This window comes from Pongo pygmaeus, chromosome 18 (assembly GCF_028885625.2).
Source record: "Pongo pygmaeus isolate AG05252 chromosome 18, NHGRI_mPonPyg2-v2.0_pri, whole genome shotgun sequence".
Classification (NCBI taxonomy): Eukaryota; Metazoa; Chordata; class Mammalia; order Primates; family Hominidae; genus Pongo; species Pongo pygmaeus.
Window position 1 is genome coordinate 27698491 of NC_072391.2, and position 19261 is coordinate 27717751.

General features: G+C 45.2%; 1 protein-coding gene across 22 annotated transcripts in view; it reads left to right on the forward strand.

The window, feature by feature from the left end:
- The window catches only part of LOC129015241 (leucine carboxyl methyltransferase 1-like), a 49622-nt gene extending 31443 nt beyond the window's left edge, over nucleotides 1–18179 (forward strand). For 3 of the 22 annotated variants that reach the window (XR_010124353.1, XR_010124349.1, XR_010124351.1), the window contains one exon: nucleotides 12968–16423. Coding sequence is in view for 2 of the 22 variants with exons in the window: in XM_063654697.1 (XP_063510767.1) it covers nucleotides 15289–15396 (108 nt within the window). In the remaining 20 variants the exon portion in view is untranslated. Of the gene's footprint in view, nucleotides 1–1504 lie in introns of those variants that run through there. The other 19 variants (XR_010124350.1, XR_010124352.1, XR_010124367.1 and 16 more) reach the window with 18 other exon arrangements.
- Nucleotides 18180–19261: the final 1082 nt, after the last annotated feature.

Below are 19261 nucleotides of genomic sequence, written 5' to 3' on the forward strand. Positions count from 1 at the left end.
CTTTATAAATTACCCAGTTTCAGGTATTTCTTTTTAGCAGTGCAAGAATTGACTAATGCAAAGCCAGATATCAGGCTAGAGGGAACAGATGATGAAAGGTACAGTATGTATGTCAGGCAATGAAGTGCAGATTTTTCACTGGTAATTGATTGGGAATCAAAAGGTTTTAAGGAAGTTACAGGAAAAGATCTGTGATTCTGAAAAATCACCCTGGCCAAAGGTAGAATAAGGATGTGTTGCAATAGATCAGATGAGCGAGGACAGCAGGTGCAGGGGCTGTGGGTGTGGGAAAGAAAAGGAGGCTTCCCCTTTGTCACCAGCCCTTCTCCCACACAGCTGCTGGGGATTTTTCTAAAATGCAAACTCAGATCATGTCAGTTCCTCACTTAAAATCCCTCAGGATAAAACTTGTACTCAAAAAATAAATAAAGAAGATAATTTCACCTATTGCTTAACATAGAAAATGGGAGCCCTCAGAATGAGACTCCCTTAACTTCCCCCAAGAAATTTAACCATCCTTTTTTACTGTTACAGTTGTGATTGTCCTCCAGTAACGACCACCAGAAACACTCTGTAGTGAAGCAAGTTTGGTTTATTACTTGTTGCAAGGAGGGAAGACTCACATCATGAAGAGCATATCAGTAAGAGGATGTTAGATCTTTATGATCTGGGCTTTGGCTGGGTGATTTGGGGGAGCTTCCACAATTCACTGTGCGAAAGCCTGTCCAGAAATCTCTCCTGCTACCCCTCCTGACCCTATATCAGGTTCACCTAACATGCAGTTCTACTGCAGGCTCCATGCCTCTGCTCATGCTGTTGTCTTCTGCCGGGCAACCCCTTATTGATCTCTTTAAGACTCACCTCCTCCACTGTGAAAAACAGAAAAAGCAAAACTGACCTCTAGGAGCTTGCCTGGTGCTGTGAGCCAGGCCGTATGTTTTTGGAAGCTGGCTGGCGCCCACAACAAGGCCATGTTGTTCTCCTGTTGGACATAAACAATCATGCAGACCACTCACACTAGGGCACTCTGCAGTGGTGATGATAGGAGATGACACGAGACCACGTCATCATTCTGTGTAAGAACAGACAAAAGCAAGGTCACCGTGCCACCCACAGAATACCAGACATTCCCTTCTCCCAGCTGATAGGAGTGACTGTGGCTTCTTTACACATTATAGCTTTAGCCCTACTCCAGCCAAACCTTTCTAGAAAAGATACAGCTACCGGATGACAGAATTTTCCTACCTCCTATCAGCACTCAATCCAGAGCAAACCCCTGGACCCTCCCCCAAATCACCCAGCCAAAGCCCAGATCCTAAAGGTCTAACATCCTCTTACTGATATGCTCCTCATGATGTGAGTCTTCCCTCCTTGCAACAAGTAATAAACCAAGCAATAAACTTGCTTGACTACAGAGTGTTTCTGGTGGTCTTTACTGGAGGACATTCACAACTGTAACAGTAAAAAAGGATGGTTAAGTTTCTTGGGGGAAGTTAAGGGAGTCTCATTCTGAGGGCTCCCATTTTCTATGTTAAGCAATAGGTGAAATTATCTTCTTTATTTATTTTTTGAGATGGGGTCTCACTCTGTCACCCAGGCTGGAGCCCAGCAGCGTGAATATGGCTCAATGCAGCCTTGACCTCCTAGCCTCAAGTGGTCCTCCCACCTCAGCCTCCCATGTAACTGGGACCACAGGCTCTCATTACCATGCCTGGCTAATTTATTTATTTTTTTGTAGAGATAGGGCCTTACCATCTTACCCAGGCTGGTCTCGAACCCCTGGCTCAAGCAATCCTCCCATCTTGGCCTCCCAAAGTGCTGGGATTACAGGCGTGAACGACTACGCCACAGTTGAGTTTAGAATGTTTATTTAAAATCTTGTGACACTGAACTCAATGACTAGTTCTAGGAAAACTTACTTTTTAATAGTGTATTGTGGTGTAAGGCCTGAAATTAGGATTCATATCAAATTCTATCTTTACATCCATTTAAATCAAGAGGGCCTCAAATGGCTGAACTCCAAGCCTCGCTCCCTGTCTGCTTCCGCAGATGAGATTCTCTGGCTAAACACTCTCCTTATTTTAGGGATCAGACACAGAGCCTGCTTATCCCCAGACAGTAGGCTTCAGTTCCCTGCTAGCTCAAGGACAAATTATTCAGACAAGCCAGTCACACCCTCCCGTGGGAACCAGGGCTCACTCTGCACTTTTGTTACTACAAAGCCTGCCTCCAGCAGCCCCTCTTTGTTACCGTGTTCCGGAGTGCAGCCTCCACATTGCCCTGCATAGTGTGCAGGGTCCTTCTCCCCTGGACTGGAGTATCTGTGACCAGTCAGCTGCTGTTGATTGCATCTGTCCTGCATCAAGTGTTGTGTGTTGGGCCATCCCCATATCTCTGGGGGCGGGGACAGGGGTGGGGGCAGGAGGGTGGGGGGAAGGAATCCCTCTTTTATCAATGGAGTAAAGAGTCTGTGAATAAAACGATTGGCATCACAAACAGTATGGCCCATCCTTGATTGAGGACCCCTGGTTAGCTTTAACTAGCTGCTGCTTTACTAAGTAGATGGTTTTGTTTGTTTGTTTATTTATTTATTTATTTAGAGACGGAGTCTTGCTCTGTTGCCCAGGCTGGAGTGCAGTGGCGTGATCTCAGCTCACTGCCACCTCCTCCTCCCCAGTTCAAGCGATTCTCCTACCCCAGCCTCCCAAGTAGCTAGGACTACAGGCGCCCACCACCACACCAGGCTAATTTTTGTATTTTTAGTACAGACAGGGTTTCACCATACTGGCCAGGTTGGTCTTGAACTCCTAGACCTTGTGATCCGCCCACTTCAGCCTCCCCAAAGTGCTGGGATTACAGGAGTGAGCCACCGCGCCCGGCCTAGGTAGCTGGTTTTATAAGGCGGCAAGGACTGTTGAGAACATCACTGCCAGTTGCTGGCCAGCTTGCCCTTCAGCTAATGAGTTTTGTTATCTCAGTAGGTGTTGCCACTTCTTCCCACCCCGACGAACGTTAATGGACTGTATCTCCTTGTGAGGTCCTATCAGGTGTGGCGCGTGTCGGCCAGGTGGTTTCCCAGGCTCCCACCTGGGGGCAGCAGCAACACGACATACTAACGGGTGGGTGCCTGAGTTCCACTGGAGTGAGGCTAGACTCTGTGGTCTTTGGTCTACCTCATGACCATCGCTCCATCACTGGCTGCTTGGGACAGCCAGGCAGACACTGTTTGGGCAAGTGTTCCAGCATAGTCCTGGGGACAACCCTTTTTCCTTTCCCCAAACACCAGGGTTTTTGGATCCATCACCTGGGAAGATTTAGGAATGGCTCCCTGGTGGTCTCTTAACAGCCTAAACACCCCATGGGCTTTGCTTGGCGGTGTTGCTTATCTGCATGCCAAAGGACCAATCCTGTGGGCAAGGGGCTCGATGGCCCCACCTGGACCCTAGACAAAATGAACGTACTAGGGGGATCCCAGCACTGGGGAGATTTGCCTGGCCTTCCTGGGGGAGCAGTATGGCCGCCCACGGAGGCGGCTGCTGGTCTCCCTTTCCCATAACCTCCCGGAAGATCCACACCACGAGTGATTGATGGGGACAAAAACCCCGGGATTCGAGAGACCGTTGCGGCGGACCCTTAAAACACCTGGCAATCCCATTAAATTGAAACATGGTACATATTTTGCTATTCTAGTTTTGGCTAATACGTTCTATTTCAAGGGTCTCCCAGCCACAGCTTGCCAGCGGGCAGGCGGCGCCGCAGGAAGTGACCAGGCAAGAACCGGGGTCGCCGCCCAGCTCGGCCTCCTGGTCTGCGCCCTCGGCCTCGGGCTCCAGGCCACACTGGGAGGCCGTGCTGGGCAGGCCCGAAGGGGTGGGCGGGGCCCCGGAAGTGACGTGGGGGCGGGGCCAACGGACCGCGGAGGCGGAGCCGCTACAGTCTGGGCGCTGGAGTGGTGGGAGCAGCGCTCGTCCGCCGTTGGGGACCCCAGCCCGCGCGCGCGAAGCAGCTGGCCGACCGAGCCCCGGAAGGCGAGTGCCGGAGGGGGCGGGACAGCTCCTCCAGGGCCAGCGGGCACCAGGCTTGGGGGCTGAGGCCCAGCGGCCCGAGACCAACTGGGCGGACTGAGGCCGCCTCCCCGCCAGCCATGGGGTCCACTGCCCTGGGGAGCATCTCCCTTCCGAGGTCAGACTCGGGCTTCATCCTCTCTTGCCGCGCGCCGAGCGGATTTCAACTCTCACTGCTAGGATTCCTCCAACCACCCAGGATAGCAGGACCGAGATACATGGCCACCCATGGCCCGGAGCGTCCACTTCCAGGGACAGGCGGTGGTGATTGGCTTCGGTTGTCATCTGTGCCATCTGTCCATGGTTCGAAAAGCTGCTGTTCACGTTTTGGGGGAGGATCATGGTTTGAGGGCCCCCGTGGTAGAATTTGGGGAGCTCTCATAGGCAGAAGGCTGAGAAAAGTTGGTGCTGTGGGAAGTCAGCTGGCAGCCGATGGAGTCAGGACCCGGGAGGAAGGGAAAGGGAACCCAGATAGGAAGCTACTGGAGTAGGCTCAGAGAGGTGATGACGGCGGGGCTAAGACAGCGGCCTTGGGCGGTGACTGGGAAGAACATTGAACACCATGTTTGGGCTGAAGAAAAGAGCAAGGGAAGAGGTGAGGAGCTTCAGGTGAGGGTTGATGTAGATGTTACTTACACAGGTAACAGCAATTCTTCACCTTTTCATTGTTTTACAATGATTCATTCTGTCTCTAACATATAATTGTGATATTTTCACCTGTAGTCCCAGCTGCTCTGGAGGTTGAGGCAGGAGGATGGCTTGAACCCAAGAGGTGGAGGCTGAAGGGAGCCAAGATCGCGCCACTGCACTCCAGCCTGGGCGACAGGGCAAAACCCTGTCTCTAAAAAGAACTTTTTAAAAAAGCACCTGTAGATTTGAGCACATAATAACTACACTTTTGTCTGTTTTATTATGATATCAAAGTTAAATTTATGATGAATGACTGGACAAAACTGAGAGCAACCACCACAGAGGTGAATATACTGAATGTATAACGCTCTCTAATAATTTTAAGAAGTCCACTCTAATGAGCAGATATCACAGAAAGAAACTTCTCAGATGAAATACCGATGACCAGGAAATCTGTGAGACCATTTTAAAAAATTCGAAGTCATTGAAGAAATGCAAAGCTTCCAGGCTCCACTTTTCACTCATGAAATTGGCAGAGTTCGGGACAATGAGATGTTGCTGTCCCGGGAGTGCGGATGGGGCTGTGTCCTGCGCTGCCGGTGGGAATGTGCACTGGCACTCTTGTCCAGAAAGACATTCGCCACTGTGGTTTAAGAAGCATCTCAAAGGTCTTCACCTTGGTCCCTTGTCCACCTCTGCCCGCGGTCTCTCCTCCTTTGAGCCTCCTCTTTCCCACACAGTCCCTCCTGCCCAGGCTTGGTCCCCTTTCTTCTGACTGGGTCAGGCATCTGGGTGACTCTTTGACTTCCAAGGCTCTGTCTACCTGGCCTTTTTCTTTCACCTGTTCTGCGGAATAACAGCCTGATTCGTTCCTCTTTTTGGGTCCTTCACTTCCATACCTGGGATTTGGGGCGTGGCCCAGAAAGACCCTGCAGTCATGTGGTGTGAGGCTGCCAGCATTTCATGGCCTCCAAGCTCAGCTGGGCTGAATGAATGCTACTGTCCAGCGCTTGGCTCAGTTTTCTGTCCCGTTTTCCTGAGTGCTTTTGCCAGACTTTCACTTTTCTGAAACCTACTCCACCCTACCCCAGACACACCCTCTCTCCTCGGATGACCTGACTCCTAATTTCCTGAGAAAACTGGACATGGCCACCTTTCCCCAGTGTCTAAGCCCAGGTTGACCCGTGGTCATGGTCGCTGTGACCACCCACCTGCCTGTATGACAGAGTGAGACCCTGTCATACATGGGCAACAGCGTAAGACCCTATCTGAAAATACATAATAAAAGAAAAAGTTAGCTAGGCGTGGTGGTGCATTCTTGTGGTCCCAACTACTCAGGAGGCTGAGGTAGGACAATCACCTGAGCATGGGAAGTCGAGGGTGCAGTGAGCCATGATGGTGCCATTGCACTCCAGCTTTGGTGACAGAGAGCCAGACCGTGTCACCAAAAAAAAAAAAAGTCTCCTGTGAAAAATGACAATTTCCAGTGAAACAATTATGAGGAAGAGATGGGATCTGCCTGGGCTTTTTCAGTCTTTTGGACAATCCAAGATTCCTCTAGCTAATGACTTCAGAGTTGGTAACAGCTTGTTAGCTTACGGTGTTTCTTTAATGTTTGTTAAATGTTCCTGGGATACAGGTACCAGATTATAATTCACACCAGCCGGGAGGGACAATGGAAATTTCTTTAGGAGGCTTACAGGTCCCTTGGACCTAGGGCACCCAACCTTTTGGGATATTTAGGAGAAAAAGGAGGGTTTTACTTCCGTCTTCCCTGGGGTTCCAGATGAATGTGTCATCTTGGCCAGTGTTCTTATGAACTCTAAATGAAACTGAAGTCACACCTTTAACATTACTTTAAGAAAGAATCACAGAAGCCAACCTTAAATCATTTAAAAGGAGAATGAAACTTGAAGCAATAGATAGGAAGAACCATTATCTGGTCTGTCCTGCAATTATTGGAAGTGTTAAAGGAGATGAAGTTTACAATGGCTGGGAGTAATGGCTCATGTCTCTGTTCCTCACGCTTTGGGAGGCAGAGTGGGGAGGATCCCTTGAAGGAGTTTGAGGCTGCAGGGAGCTATGATTGTGTCACTGCACTCCAGCCTCCAGAGCAAGACACTGTGCACATCAGAAGAGAGCCCAGCAGCTGCCCAGGCCCTGGTTGGTCCCCATGGATGTGGAGCTGTGGCAGGTCATGCAGAACCATGTGGATTGTGCCCTCCAAGCCGGACCGTTCTTGGATTCCTCCATAGTGGAGATATGGTCACTGACTTCTCCCAGGGGGAAAACATTCTGTTTTCCCCGCTTCAGAGGTGAAACCTCCTTGCCATTCACACGCTCTAGTTCAATAGTATCTACTCTGGCACTGCTAACCCTCCGGAAGACGCTGTTCAATCAAGTCTAAATCAGCCTTCCAGTAGTTTCCATCCATTGGGTCTCACCATACTCTGTCAGCGTGGGGTGGCCATGGTTTGCTAAGCCTGTTTTTCTTTTCTTTAAATGGATGTAACAGCCTTTCTGAAGATTTTTTTTTTTTACATTTGCTGCCTGGTACTCATTTGGAGGCCCGGAGTCCGGCAGAGTTCCTTTCTGTGTTTTTTGTAGTCCTTCAGCGGAGTCTGCACACCTGATGGCCTAGAATTGGGCTGGCCCTCAGCAATCCTGCCCACCCTGTGGGCAAGTAAGTTTGCTCACAGACTTCAGTAGGCCCCATGTACCTGAGCTTCAATGGGGTGGGGTTCTCCCCCAGCCATGTCAGCTGCGTCTGCTCCTCCCTGCTCTCTCTTCCCTCTCTTCTCCCTGCCCTGGGTGCTCTTGTAATATCCAGCCTCTGGGTTTCCAACTCATCTAGTAGGTCTCAGAAGCCATCACCAGTTTCAGCATCTCTTTCTGGTATCCTGGGTTTGTGTTCAGGGCCCCTCCTGTCACATCTGTAACACTCAACAATTTAATGAGCTTCGCTGTGCCTAGGTTTCTAATCTTTAAAATGGGTATAATAGTATCAGTCTCATAGTTGTCTTGAGGATTAGGTGGGTTAATATTTGTAAAGCATGTATCAGGTAGGTTAAGAACAGGGTACCTGAGGTAATACTGCCCAGATTCAGAGCAGAGCCAGGAAACCTTGGGCAAGTCACTTCTCTGTGCCACATCTTATCCACATCTCTGTAACATGAGGATGATAATATAGAGTTATTGTAAACTTTTAGGCAATTATTTCTTGCAAAGCACCTGGAACAGTGCCAGGCACATGATATGGGCTCAATAAACGTGAGCCGTGGTGATGGTGACAACCCCCAGGGGGACCCTGTACTTCCTTGTGGGGTTGCCATTGTGCTGGAGTCTAATGGCTTATTTTCCTCAATAGTTCTCAAGCACTGTCAGAGCAGGGGATGGTCATCAGTATCCTGACTTCTCTTTTGCTTGAGCTCCTGGATGGTATCTGGTGTTTGTAGTTTGTAGATTTCATTTTCATCAAAGTTAATTGTTCCTTCTACTTTGGAAGTCTGAGCAATATGCCTTCAGTGGCCAACTGGAGACTTGTGTTTCAAAACTTCGTTGGACTATCTGTTTATTGCTGTGATTAAATTACGTCACAAAAACCCATGTACTCATCGTGGAACACGGAAGCATGATGAGTACCACCCGAATGGAGGGGATGCAGTGTGGATGGGAACCTCTGGCCTCCCCGAAGGTGTTGACTCCAGGACTGGCTGCCGATCCTGCAGCCGATCTTGCAATGCTTGCTTTCTTGCTTTAGGAACGCTCACTTCTGCCTTTCTGTTGTAATTGATGCCAATAGCTGCCAGTCCTAAAACGCATCCTGCAGTGCTTGCTTTCTTGCTTTAGGAATGCTCATTTCTGCCTTTCTGTTGTAATTGATGCCAATGGCTGCTGGTCCTGCAACGCATCCTGCAGTGCTTGCTTTCTTGCTTTAGGAACACTCATTTCTGCCTTTCTGCTGAATTGAAGCCAATGGCTGCCAGTCCTAAAACGCATCCTGCAGTGCTTGCTTTCTTGCTTTAGGAACGCTCATTTCTGCCTTTCTGTTGTAATTGATGCCAATGGCTGCCGGTCCTGCAACGCATCCTGCAGTGCTTGCTTTCTTGCTTTAGGAACGCTCATTTCTGTCTTTCTGCTGTAATTGAAGCCAATAGCTGCCAGTCCTAAAATGCATCCTGCAGTGCTTACTTTCTTGCTTTAGGAATGCTCATTTCTGCCTTTCTGTTGTAATTGATGCCAATAGCTGCTGGTCCTGCAACCGATCCTGCAGTGCTTGCTTTCTTGCTTTCGGAACGCTCATTTCTGCCTTTCTGTTGTAATTGATGCCAATAGCTGCTGGTCCTGCAACCGATCCTGCAGTGCTTGCTTTCTTGCTTTAGGAACGCTCATTTCTGCTTTTCTGTTGTAATTGATGCCAATAGCTGCTGGTCCTGCAACCGATCCTGCAGTGCTTGCTTTCTTGCTTTCGGAACGCTCATTTCTGCCTTTCTGTTGTAACTGATGCCAATAGCTGTGGGTCCTGCAACTGATCCTGCAGTGCTTGCTTTCGGAACGCTCATTTCTGCCTTTCTGTTGTAATTGATGCCAATAGCTGCTGGTCCTGCAACCGATCCAGCAGTGCTTACTTTCTTGCTTTAGGAACGCTCATTTCTGCCTTTCTGCTGTAATTGATGCCAATAACTTGTAGTTTGCTGCCATATCTGAAGCTCTGATGCTTCCTACATCTCTCCCAGATCACTACAAAGATTTTGAAGTCTCTCATTCTCTGATATTAAGAATTTCATACTGGCTTCAGTCTCCTTTATCTCACTGTTAGGGAACTCTTCCCCTTTTCTGTGCCATTTATGAGCACACTTGAGATGTGGCCACATTGCTGCCCACTTGCTCCAAGGAACAGCTTAAGCCAGAGTCAAGGCCACCAAACCAGGAAGACATCCCTATTGTTCATAGAAGTCATCTGGTTGGCTCCAAGAAAAACATCCAGTGCAGTTGGATCTGACTTTAGTCTGGAGGTCCTGTCTCTAAAACAAAGGAGAGAAACTCACAACGACATGTTTCTAGGCAGCGCCTGCTCAGAGGCCCACCCAGGGTAGGGCACTGCCGGGAAATGCAGAGGCCTGGCCTAGGGCATTAGGGCTGGTCTTTGGTGACAGCCCTAATAACAGGGCAGGCCTCTGTTCTTCCCTACACCTTCCTCATCTCTGGGTTGGCCTCGTCTCCCTCTGCATTAGTGATTTTCCCCAGTGCCATGCGTGGCTCCTGCCAGCCTGATGCTGGCCACCAGGACACCCGCTCCAAAACAGCCACCCCCAAATGCCTTTTCCTGAGTGTGCGTGAGTGCGTGTGTCAGGGAGAATGCTCATACCCTTCAGTTTTTTACCAAGTGGTAACATACAGTACCTATGTATCCTGCAGCTTGTGGTTTTCACACAATTGCTTTTTTAAATGCAGGGAAAAATTATACAGTGAAACACATTCATCTTGAGTACAAATTAGTGGGTTATGACAAATGTCTGCACCTGTGCCTAAGCAGTACCCTGAGGAGGACACTGAACGTTTCAATCATCCAAAAAGTTCCCCATGCTGTTTGCCATTCGCCCTCACCCTCCGGCCCCAGCAAGCCATGTTGAGTCTCATCAGAGTTCCTTCCTTCACCAAGGGATAGAAACTCACCTGATGGCTGCATGCAGACACTGAGACTCCCGACCCCTCATTCATCACAATTGATCCCTTACTCCTGCCTGATTGCTGTCTTCCTGCTCATAATTAAATTCCTTCTCCCGCTATATAATGCCCCCGGCTTTAGTCAGCTGGAGAGAGGGATTTGAGACTGATCTCCTGTTCTCTTGGGCTGATGTCAACCATAATATAATAAAGTTTTCTTCCCCGGCATTACTTTTCTTAATGATTGGCTTTCTGTGCAGGGCCTATACTGAACCTATACTGAACCCCTGGCATTTCGATAACAGATTTTGGTCCACTAATCAGGAATGGGTTGCCTCTGGCTGGTGGTCGCAGATGGGGAGAGTCTCAGAGGCCCTCCTAAGCAGCTGCCTGACCCTTTTTTGGCCAAAGGTGGATTTCTGTCTGTCTCTCTTTGTCCCCACTGCTGCTGACTCTGTGTTCCTGATTGTCTAGGAAGAGCAGCCTTTGAAATGTGACATATGCATCTGACCGGTGTCTTTTGTGGGTACCAGATGGCAGGATCTGCTTCTCTCAATTTGGGTGGGGAATTGTGAAGGAATTTGAATTTGCAGGTTGAGCAAGCCCAGCTGACTGTGAAGAGGGAAGCACCTCAACTGTTTTGGCTTGGATGGTCTTGGGGGCTTGTTAGTCGCTACTGTGGTTAGATTGTATTTTCATAATTATTTATGTGTGTGTGTGTGGATATAGTCACGAGAAATCAGAATTTGATCTTAGAATGTAGCCCACCTGGGTGCATTCTTTAGAATTAGTCTGAATATAGTTATGAGCCAATGGAACAAAGCAAAATAATATTATTTTGTAACACTGTTTGGCTCCAGTGTTCTTTGAAGTCTGGGGAGGCTGAGACTCTGCATAGGTCTTTGAATTGTACTGCTGTCTTATAATTGCGTTCATTTTTCTTTTGGATGGGAAGGCGGGATGGAGTTCCATGTATCCAGGCTTTTCTGCTGCTGTCCTAAGCAAGGTCGGGCCTGGCTGCTTGTGATGTTCTTCAGTGGTACTGTTTGGCCCCAGTATTCTTTAAAGTCTGGGGAGGTTTGGCCTTTAAAAATCAAACTGCCATAGAAAGTGATTTACCCAAAATTTTGGTTCACAGCCTTCACTGGGTTACTTATTGGGGCAAACAAAGTTTAGCCATGTGAACATATTCATAAACCAGTGAATTTGCATTGCTATCTAATGGCTAGAATTCCAGGGTAAAAGCTGCTGGATCTTTGTATGTGTGTATATGTCTCTGGATGTTCTGTATCATTTTCACAGGGTACCAAATTGTCTTATAAATAAAAAAGAGTGTGCATAAATTAGGTAAATAAGTCCAGTCATTTTCCAAGTTCATGTGACTTAAGTAAATCTTTTAATAAGCTGGCTTTAACATTATTGGTAAAATGGAAATGTCTTTGGACTTGTCAGCCTACCTTTTTGTCTGGGTGTTATATTTGCTAGATGTGTTAAGGTGTCAGAGTTTGACAGAAAAGGTTATAAGACTATAAACCCAGCCAAGAAGAAAATAATCTTAGTGTGTGTGGTTTTTTTGATAAATAAGACTAATGTTGTCGTTTAATAAAAACAGCTGAATTTTCTGAGTTATTGGCAAAAATACTCATGTGTTTTAATTTTAAAGTTCTTAATTAGGTGAACACCTGATATTCATTGGTTATAAAAATGATTATCAAGGAAGCAATGACTGGCTTTGTCTAATATCTCAGTTCTCATAGTTAATGTAGAAAAATGGCTAAAAATGCATAAAATAGAAATGGGGTAAATGTATGTGAACTTTTTCTGTAATTTAAAAATCTTGAGGTTTTGGCGCTCATTAGATGTCTGAGTCATTTTAAATTAAGAAAGGGTTATGATATGGGGAAAGATTTTTTAAAAAAACTATGGAAGGTTGTCATCTAAAATGCTAATATCTGGTAAACAGTTCAGGATTTCTAGCTTCCTAGGTTTTTCATTAAAATGTAAGGTTACTAATAATTCTAGTTAATATGTAATTCCATATATAAAATGTGTCACAGAAGTTATATCTTTACTGAGAAAAAGAATAATATCTAATTCAGAAGTTATCTAAAAGTTGATTCAAATTACGGAGTTGGGGCCAGGCACAGTGGCTTATGCCTGTAATCCCAGCATTTTGGGTGGCCATGGTGGCGGGATCACCTGAAGTCAGGAGTTCGAGACCAGTCTGGCCAACACAGCGAAACCCCATCTCTACTAAAAATACAAAAATTAGTCAGGCGTGGTGTTGAGAGCCTGTAAGCCCGGCTACTTGGGAGGCTGAGGCAGGAGAATCACTTGAACCCAGGAGGCAGAGGTTGCAGTGAGCCAAGATTGCGCCACGGCACTCCAGCCTGAGCAACAAGGGCTTCCCATAAGGAGAAGCAATTACACTGCAGAAGGTCTTTCTTTGCCTTTTGGTAACTGGCCTAACGAACAGATTTACGTTTTATTGATAATTCCTGTGTCATCATTAGTTTTTATATTGCTTAAAAATAAATCTAACAGAATTAAGGTTTTTACATCCATGTAACTTTCTATATTGCTTCTAAAGTCCTTCTGCTGTTAAGTTACAGGGCTTTGACTCCTGAGTCTGAAAAAGGCACAGATTCCTGCTAAATCTTGAACACTGACACCAGTCAAAGCCTGATCTTCAGATCTGGGAGAAGGCGACAATCGAAATGAAATGCTTTCATGAGACGCAGGGCCAGCAATTACAAGTATTCAATCCCCCTAGGCCCAGGGACCATCGCGGAAGAGGTGGGCGCGTGAGATTGTAAGGGCCAACTTTGAGGGATAAAATTAGAGTTTTTCTATAAACATTAATATCAAAGGCACACTGATGCCAGGCAAGCATCTGGCCCCTGTGTCAGAATAACAATTTTCCTGGACCACTGATCTACTCTTTAATAGAAAATTGTAAAAGGTTATATGAGGTGTATGGAAATCTTAGTTCACGGTCAAACTGATTAAAATTAGATTTGTTTATAAGGTTTTATTAGCTTTAACATTAATAATACCCCTAAAACATTAATAAGAGATCAAAGATTTTTGTTTACCTTTTAAGTAAACTACAGGAAAAAAAAGGAGAGAGACAGACATTTAGTTGGCTTCCTGCTGTCTTCATTGGGTCTTACAGTTGGGGAAACTGAGTCTTCTTCATATCAGTGAGTAAAGGTCTTTGATGTTTTGTTTTTTTGTTTTTTTGTTTTTTTTTTTTTGAAATCTTTGAACTATCATTTTGGCTAAATGAATAACTATTTTATAATGAACTGTGATCCTATTTTGTGGCATCAAATGTTTTAAACTTTTGATATTCAACTGATGAACTTCCCAACATCAAAATTTCAACTTCTGGCTGGCTACAGTGGCTCATGTCTATAATCCCAGCACTTTTGGAGGCTGAAACCAGGCAGGCAGATCATTTGAGTTCAGGAATTTGAGACTAGCCTGGCTAAAATGGTGAAACTCCACCTCTACTAAAACTACAAAAATTAGCCAGGTGTGGTGGTGTGTGCCTGTAATCCCAGCTACTAGAGAATCACTTGAACCTGAGAGGCGGAGGTTGCAGTGAGCTGAGATTGCACTGCTGCCCTCCAGCCTGGGTGACAGAGCAAAACTCTGTCTAAAAAAAAAAAAAAAAAAATTTCAAGTTGTAAATTCAGTCTCTTTGACCTTAAGCTAACTTAAAAAAAGGCTGGCCATGGTGGCTCACACCTGTAATCCTAGCACTTTGGGAGGCCAAGGGGGGTGGATCACTTGAGGTCAGAAGTTTGAGACCAGCCTGGCCAACAAGGTGAAACCCCGTCTCTACTAAGAATACAAAAATTAGCCAAAATCACTTGAACCCAGGAGGTGGAGGTTGCAGTGAGCTGAGATTGTGCCACTGCACTCCAGCAACAGAGCAAGACTGTCTCAAAAAAAATTACTGGTGGATGCAGTGGCTCACACCTGTAATTCTAGCACTTTGATAGGCTGAGGTGGGCAGATCACTTGAGCTCAGGAGTTTGAGACCAGTCTGGACAACATAGTGAGACCTTGTCTCTACAAAAAAAAACAAAAAAACAAAAACCAACCAAACAAAAAACCCAACAACAACAAAAAACATGCAAATCTGGGCAGGGTGGCATGTGCCTGTAGTCCCAGCCACTCTGGAGACTGAGATGGGAGGATTGCTTGAGCCCAGGAGATCAAGGCTGCAGTGAGCTGTGCTGTGATTGCACCACAGCACTCCAGCCTGGGCTACAGAGTTTTGGAGACCCTGTCTCCAATAACAACAACAAACAAACAAAAAATATATATATTTTTAAAAGATATTAGGTCCTCTGGTGGGGCGTGGTGGCTCACACCTGTAATCCCAGCACTTTGGGAGGCCAAGGCGGGTGGATCACGAGGTCAGGAGATCGAGACCATCCTGGCTAACACAGTGAAACCCCATCTCTACTAAAAAAATACAAAAAATTAGCCAGGCGTGGTCATGGGCCCCTGTAGTCCCAGCTACTCGGGAGGCTGAGGTGGGAGAATGGCGTGAACCCGGGAAGTGGAGTTTGCAGTGAGCCTCCAGCCTGGGCGACAGAGCGAGACTCTGTCTCCAAAAAAAAAAAAAAAAAGATATGCGGTCCCCTGAAGTCCAAAAGAGACATATTAGGCTTATTTGGTATGTTAAAATTATACAGGAAGCATTGTCAAATATGAAATGGTGTTTAACCTTCTTTGGGTTATATTTATATAAATGTGTTATTAATGTGTGCCAAAATTACATGGCATTCCTAAAATCCTGATATGTCTTAGTATATGCCATTAGTAATATGTGTATTATGTTAAATTGTTGTATGCCACAGAAATAACCAGATTTCCTTGACAATTGTATCTTTAATGTGTCTTTGATTAGGATGTCTTAAAAATTTTATCATCTACAATTATTGTTTTATTGGATTCTTCTCAAAAAGCGGCTTACAGTCAACTACAGTCCAAAATTTGCTCCTTGGAAGACTCCTGAATGCAGGTTTCTGATGATGTCAGAGAGACTGTGCTGTTGGATTAGACAGAAAACTTCTAGGACTCTAATTAAAAGGCTGATGTGGTCATAAAGATTGCTAACCCAGTATGAAGCAAAACAAGAGTTAATTGCATGGACTGAGCTAATAGAGGACTGAACTTATTCTTTTGTGGCTTTTTTGGTTTGAAACATTGCTGATTCTTTTTGTTATTCAGTGTCAAATTTTTTTTCTCTTGAGCTATTTGTAGCCCTTAACAATTGAGTATACTCTTGTAAATAAAATTTAAAGCAGATTTCTTGCTGTCTGCTTGATTTCTCCAGAATTCAAAAACTATTTGCGAATATTCTTAACTTGTGGCAATATAGTTATTTGCATAAGTTCAATAAGAATGTTTTCTTTTATAACAGCACATAATTGGAGGTACTGGTTTTTTGACCAAGGGTTTAACTGGAATGACATTTTTAGATATAAGCAGACTGCTTTGAGGAACTGAGATTGACTTTATAGAGCTGATAAATGTCCCTTGGAAAGACTGGCCTCACACCTCTCTACGTAGTTCCTTTGCAGGATTCCTGACCTGTGCTAAGTAAAGAATGTCACTTTCTGACAGGCCCAGGAACCTAAAGTTACTTTAAGACCTTGAGAGGAGAGGAATTCACCCAATTGGTACAGGTATCTGCAGGCACAGATACATTCTTGGCTGAGCTTGAGAGGCCTTTAAAAGTTGAATCTGAGATTCCTTTTGAAAAGTTCCAGCAAAGCCAACTTAAAAGAGCCTATATGGATAATAATTCTTGCTGTACTTTATGCAAATAATCTGGCCAAGTATAATAAGACTAAAACTTAATTTGCAAATAAATTGGTCTTACCATGATTTGTCTTTGGTAGATATGGGGAACTGGCCAGAGAAAAATTATGTTTCAGAAGAAGACTGTAGTGTACCTGTTATTACATTAACCTATGATTCCTGGGTGGCAACCTGGAGCTGCAGCTGTGCTGCATTCAGTTATTAAAGGTAAAGTTTACCAGTGGAATTTTTTGTTGTTGTTGTTTTAATTTTTTTTTTACTTTTTTTCTTTTTAATAGAAAGCCATTGCAAGAACCAGTGGAATTTAAAGATGGATCAAATTCCTGGGGAGTTGGATCACTGGATGCATAAGGAAATCCAAACTAATGAGGAAAAAGTGAAATATCCATTCCTTAGTTATTGTTATCTATAACAGCTAAAATTAAAGTAAGAGTGCTGGATTGGGCCTTGAGGCTGGACCAAGCCCAGATGTGGGTCTGAGTTTAGATCACTAGCCTCAAAGCCACCCACAAAAGAGGTACTTTCTGGTGCCTCTCAGACCTGTGGTTTCCAAGAAGGTAGTCAAGGTACGGAAAGGCAAAACGAAGTAACTACTGAAGCCAAATGGTATGATGTGAAGGAAGTGCTCCCTTTTGTAGACTGGTATCATCAGCTTCCTTGAGGCGCACCTTTCCTAATAATGGATTGTGAGAATAACTAATTTGGAAGCAGTGTCTTTTGTTTTAAATGCTGCAGAGTGGAAGAGCATGTCTGGTTAATATAGGGCCCACAGCTCACAACTGAACAGTCGTAGAAGGATATATAATTCAGACACACAGGAGGTTATTCCTGAGTGTGGACTGGATAAAAGTCACTGTAAGATCTGTTTACCCCAGATAAGTGGAACTGCCCAACTCCACTTATCAATGCCACCTGGAGCACCTCAGATGAAGCAGCTGATATGCTTTGTATGCTAGCCATGGGGGCCTGGCTTTAAGAGGATGGGAATTTTAATCTTACATTTTGCTTTTTGACCCTTGTGTTGCTTAAAAGGTTTTCAGGATTAATGAGTGCCTACCCACCTCCATTTCTATCTGGCCTAGAATGTTTAATTGAAAATCAGTCTTTTGATTCTGAGTCCCTTGGCCATAGAAGTCCCACTGAGGGATAGGATGGACCCAGAGCAGGCAGCCATACCACCCCAGCAATGATATGGGACAAAATAAAAGCTTGGTTATTGATGCTGCCTCTGGCATATCTTGACCAAAAGGGGCCAAACTAAAAATAAAGTCCTAAGCCCATCATTGACTGAATGGACCCATTTGTGGCCAAGGGGACCCCAGTTGCCAGGAGACAAATCTTACCTGGGGAAAAGTCTTGCCCCTTGCCCTGCTGAAGATATGAATATCCCAGAAGTGGGGTGGCTCTTAGCCCCTTTGAAATACTGTACAGGAGACCATTTCTCCTGATCACGAGGTCAGGAGTTCAAGACCAGCCTGAACAACATGGTGAAGCCCTGTCTCTACTAAAAAATACAAAATTAGCTGGGCTTGGTGGCACACGCCTATAATCCCAGCTACTCAGGAGGCTGAGGCAGGAGAATTGCTTGAACCCGGGAGGCAGAGGTTGCAGTGAGCAGTGATCTCGCCATTGCACTCTAGCCTGGGCGACAGAGTGAGACTCCATCTCAAAAAAAAAAAAAAAAAAGAAATATCTAAGACAGGCTAATGGGAATTTTTCAAAGACTTTTTGGGTCATCTCTAGTTTTGTTGCTTATTTTCAATCAAACAAACTTTCAAAGATACCTGTTATTTGTCACAGATAACCGAAAGAACTGACTCTGCAACAACGCTAAAGTCCAGTAACATTTATGTGATAACTTCCCCAATCCAGAATATGCAACCCCCCCACCAGAAATCAGATATGCATCAATATCCCAGCAACCATAGCCAAACATTAACACACTTTGCACCCCAGGAAACGTGTAGCGCTTAGCACCCATTTTTACTCTTACTTCTCTCAGAGTTCTAACCAGCTAGTAGTACTCTGCAGTTCGCTGAGCATCAGAATTGCCACTTTTCATTTAAAAAGCATTTTTAAGGCCGGGTGCGGTGGCTTACACCTATAATCCCAGCACTTCGGGAGGCTGAGGTGGGTGGATCACCTGAGGTCAGGAATTTGAGACCAGCCTGACCAATATGATGAAACCCTGTCTCTACTAAAAATACAAAAATTAGCTGGGCGTGGTGGTGCGCACCTGTAATCCCAGCTACTTGGGAGGCTGAGACAGGAGAATCGATTGAACCCGGGAGGCAAAGGTTGCAGTGAGCTGAGACTGCACCATGGCACTCCAGCCTGGGCAACAAGAGCAAAACTCCATCTCAAAAAAATAAATAAAAAGCATATTTAATATAAAATATAGCTTTATATTGGGAAAGGCTGAAAAACTTAATTTCATAAGACAAACAAGAAAAAATAAAGCTTGATGAATATTTCCCATTTGTAAGTATTAGTCTTCTCTACAGGACAAGCTGAAACACATATTAATTTTTTAAAAGAATTAAGATTTTATTTACATGATTGATTAAAAGGGGCATGGGAATGTAGTTAAAACTAGTAAGAAGCCTTGAACTTGGGCTTAAAGTCGCAGTTTAAATCTCAGCTCCACTCTTTCCTAGTGAGGTGACCTTGGGCACATTATCTTCTTTGAGCCTCAGTTTCCTCATCTGCAAAAATGTGATAATAACAGCACTTAATTCATAAGTCCACTGTGAGGACTGAATGAAACAATCCAAGCAAACCACTTAACATGCTACTAGGCACGAACACTCAGCACACATTAGCAAACTTGTCATCTGCAACTTTGCAAACTCCTTGAATACTGGACTCGGAATGGCCCCCATAATATCTCATCTATAATAACTAACTTCAGTCTTCCATTCATTCACACATGCAAAAACCATTTACTGCACATCTACTCTGGGCCAGGTAACCTTCTCTATGCTCTGGGGATCAAGAAAGACACATAAAGGTTCAGACTATGAAATTATGAGAGGTCATTTTTTAAATGTTCAGGC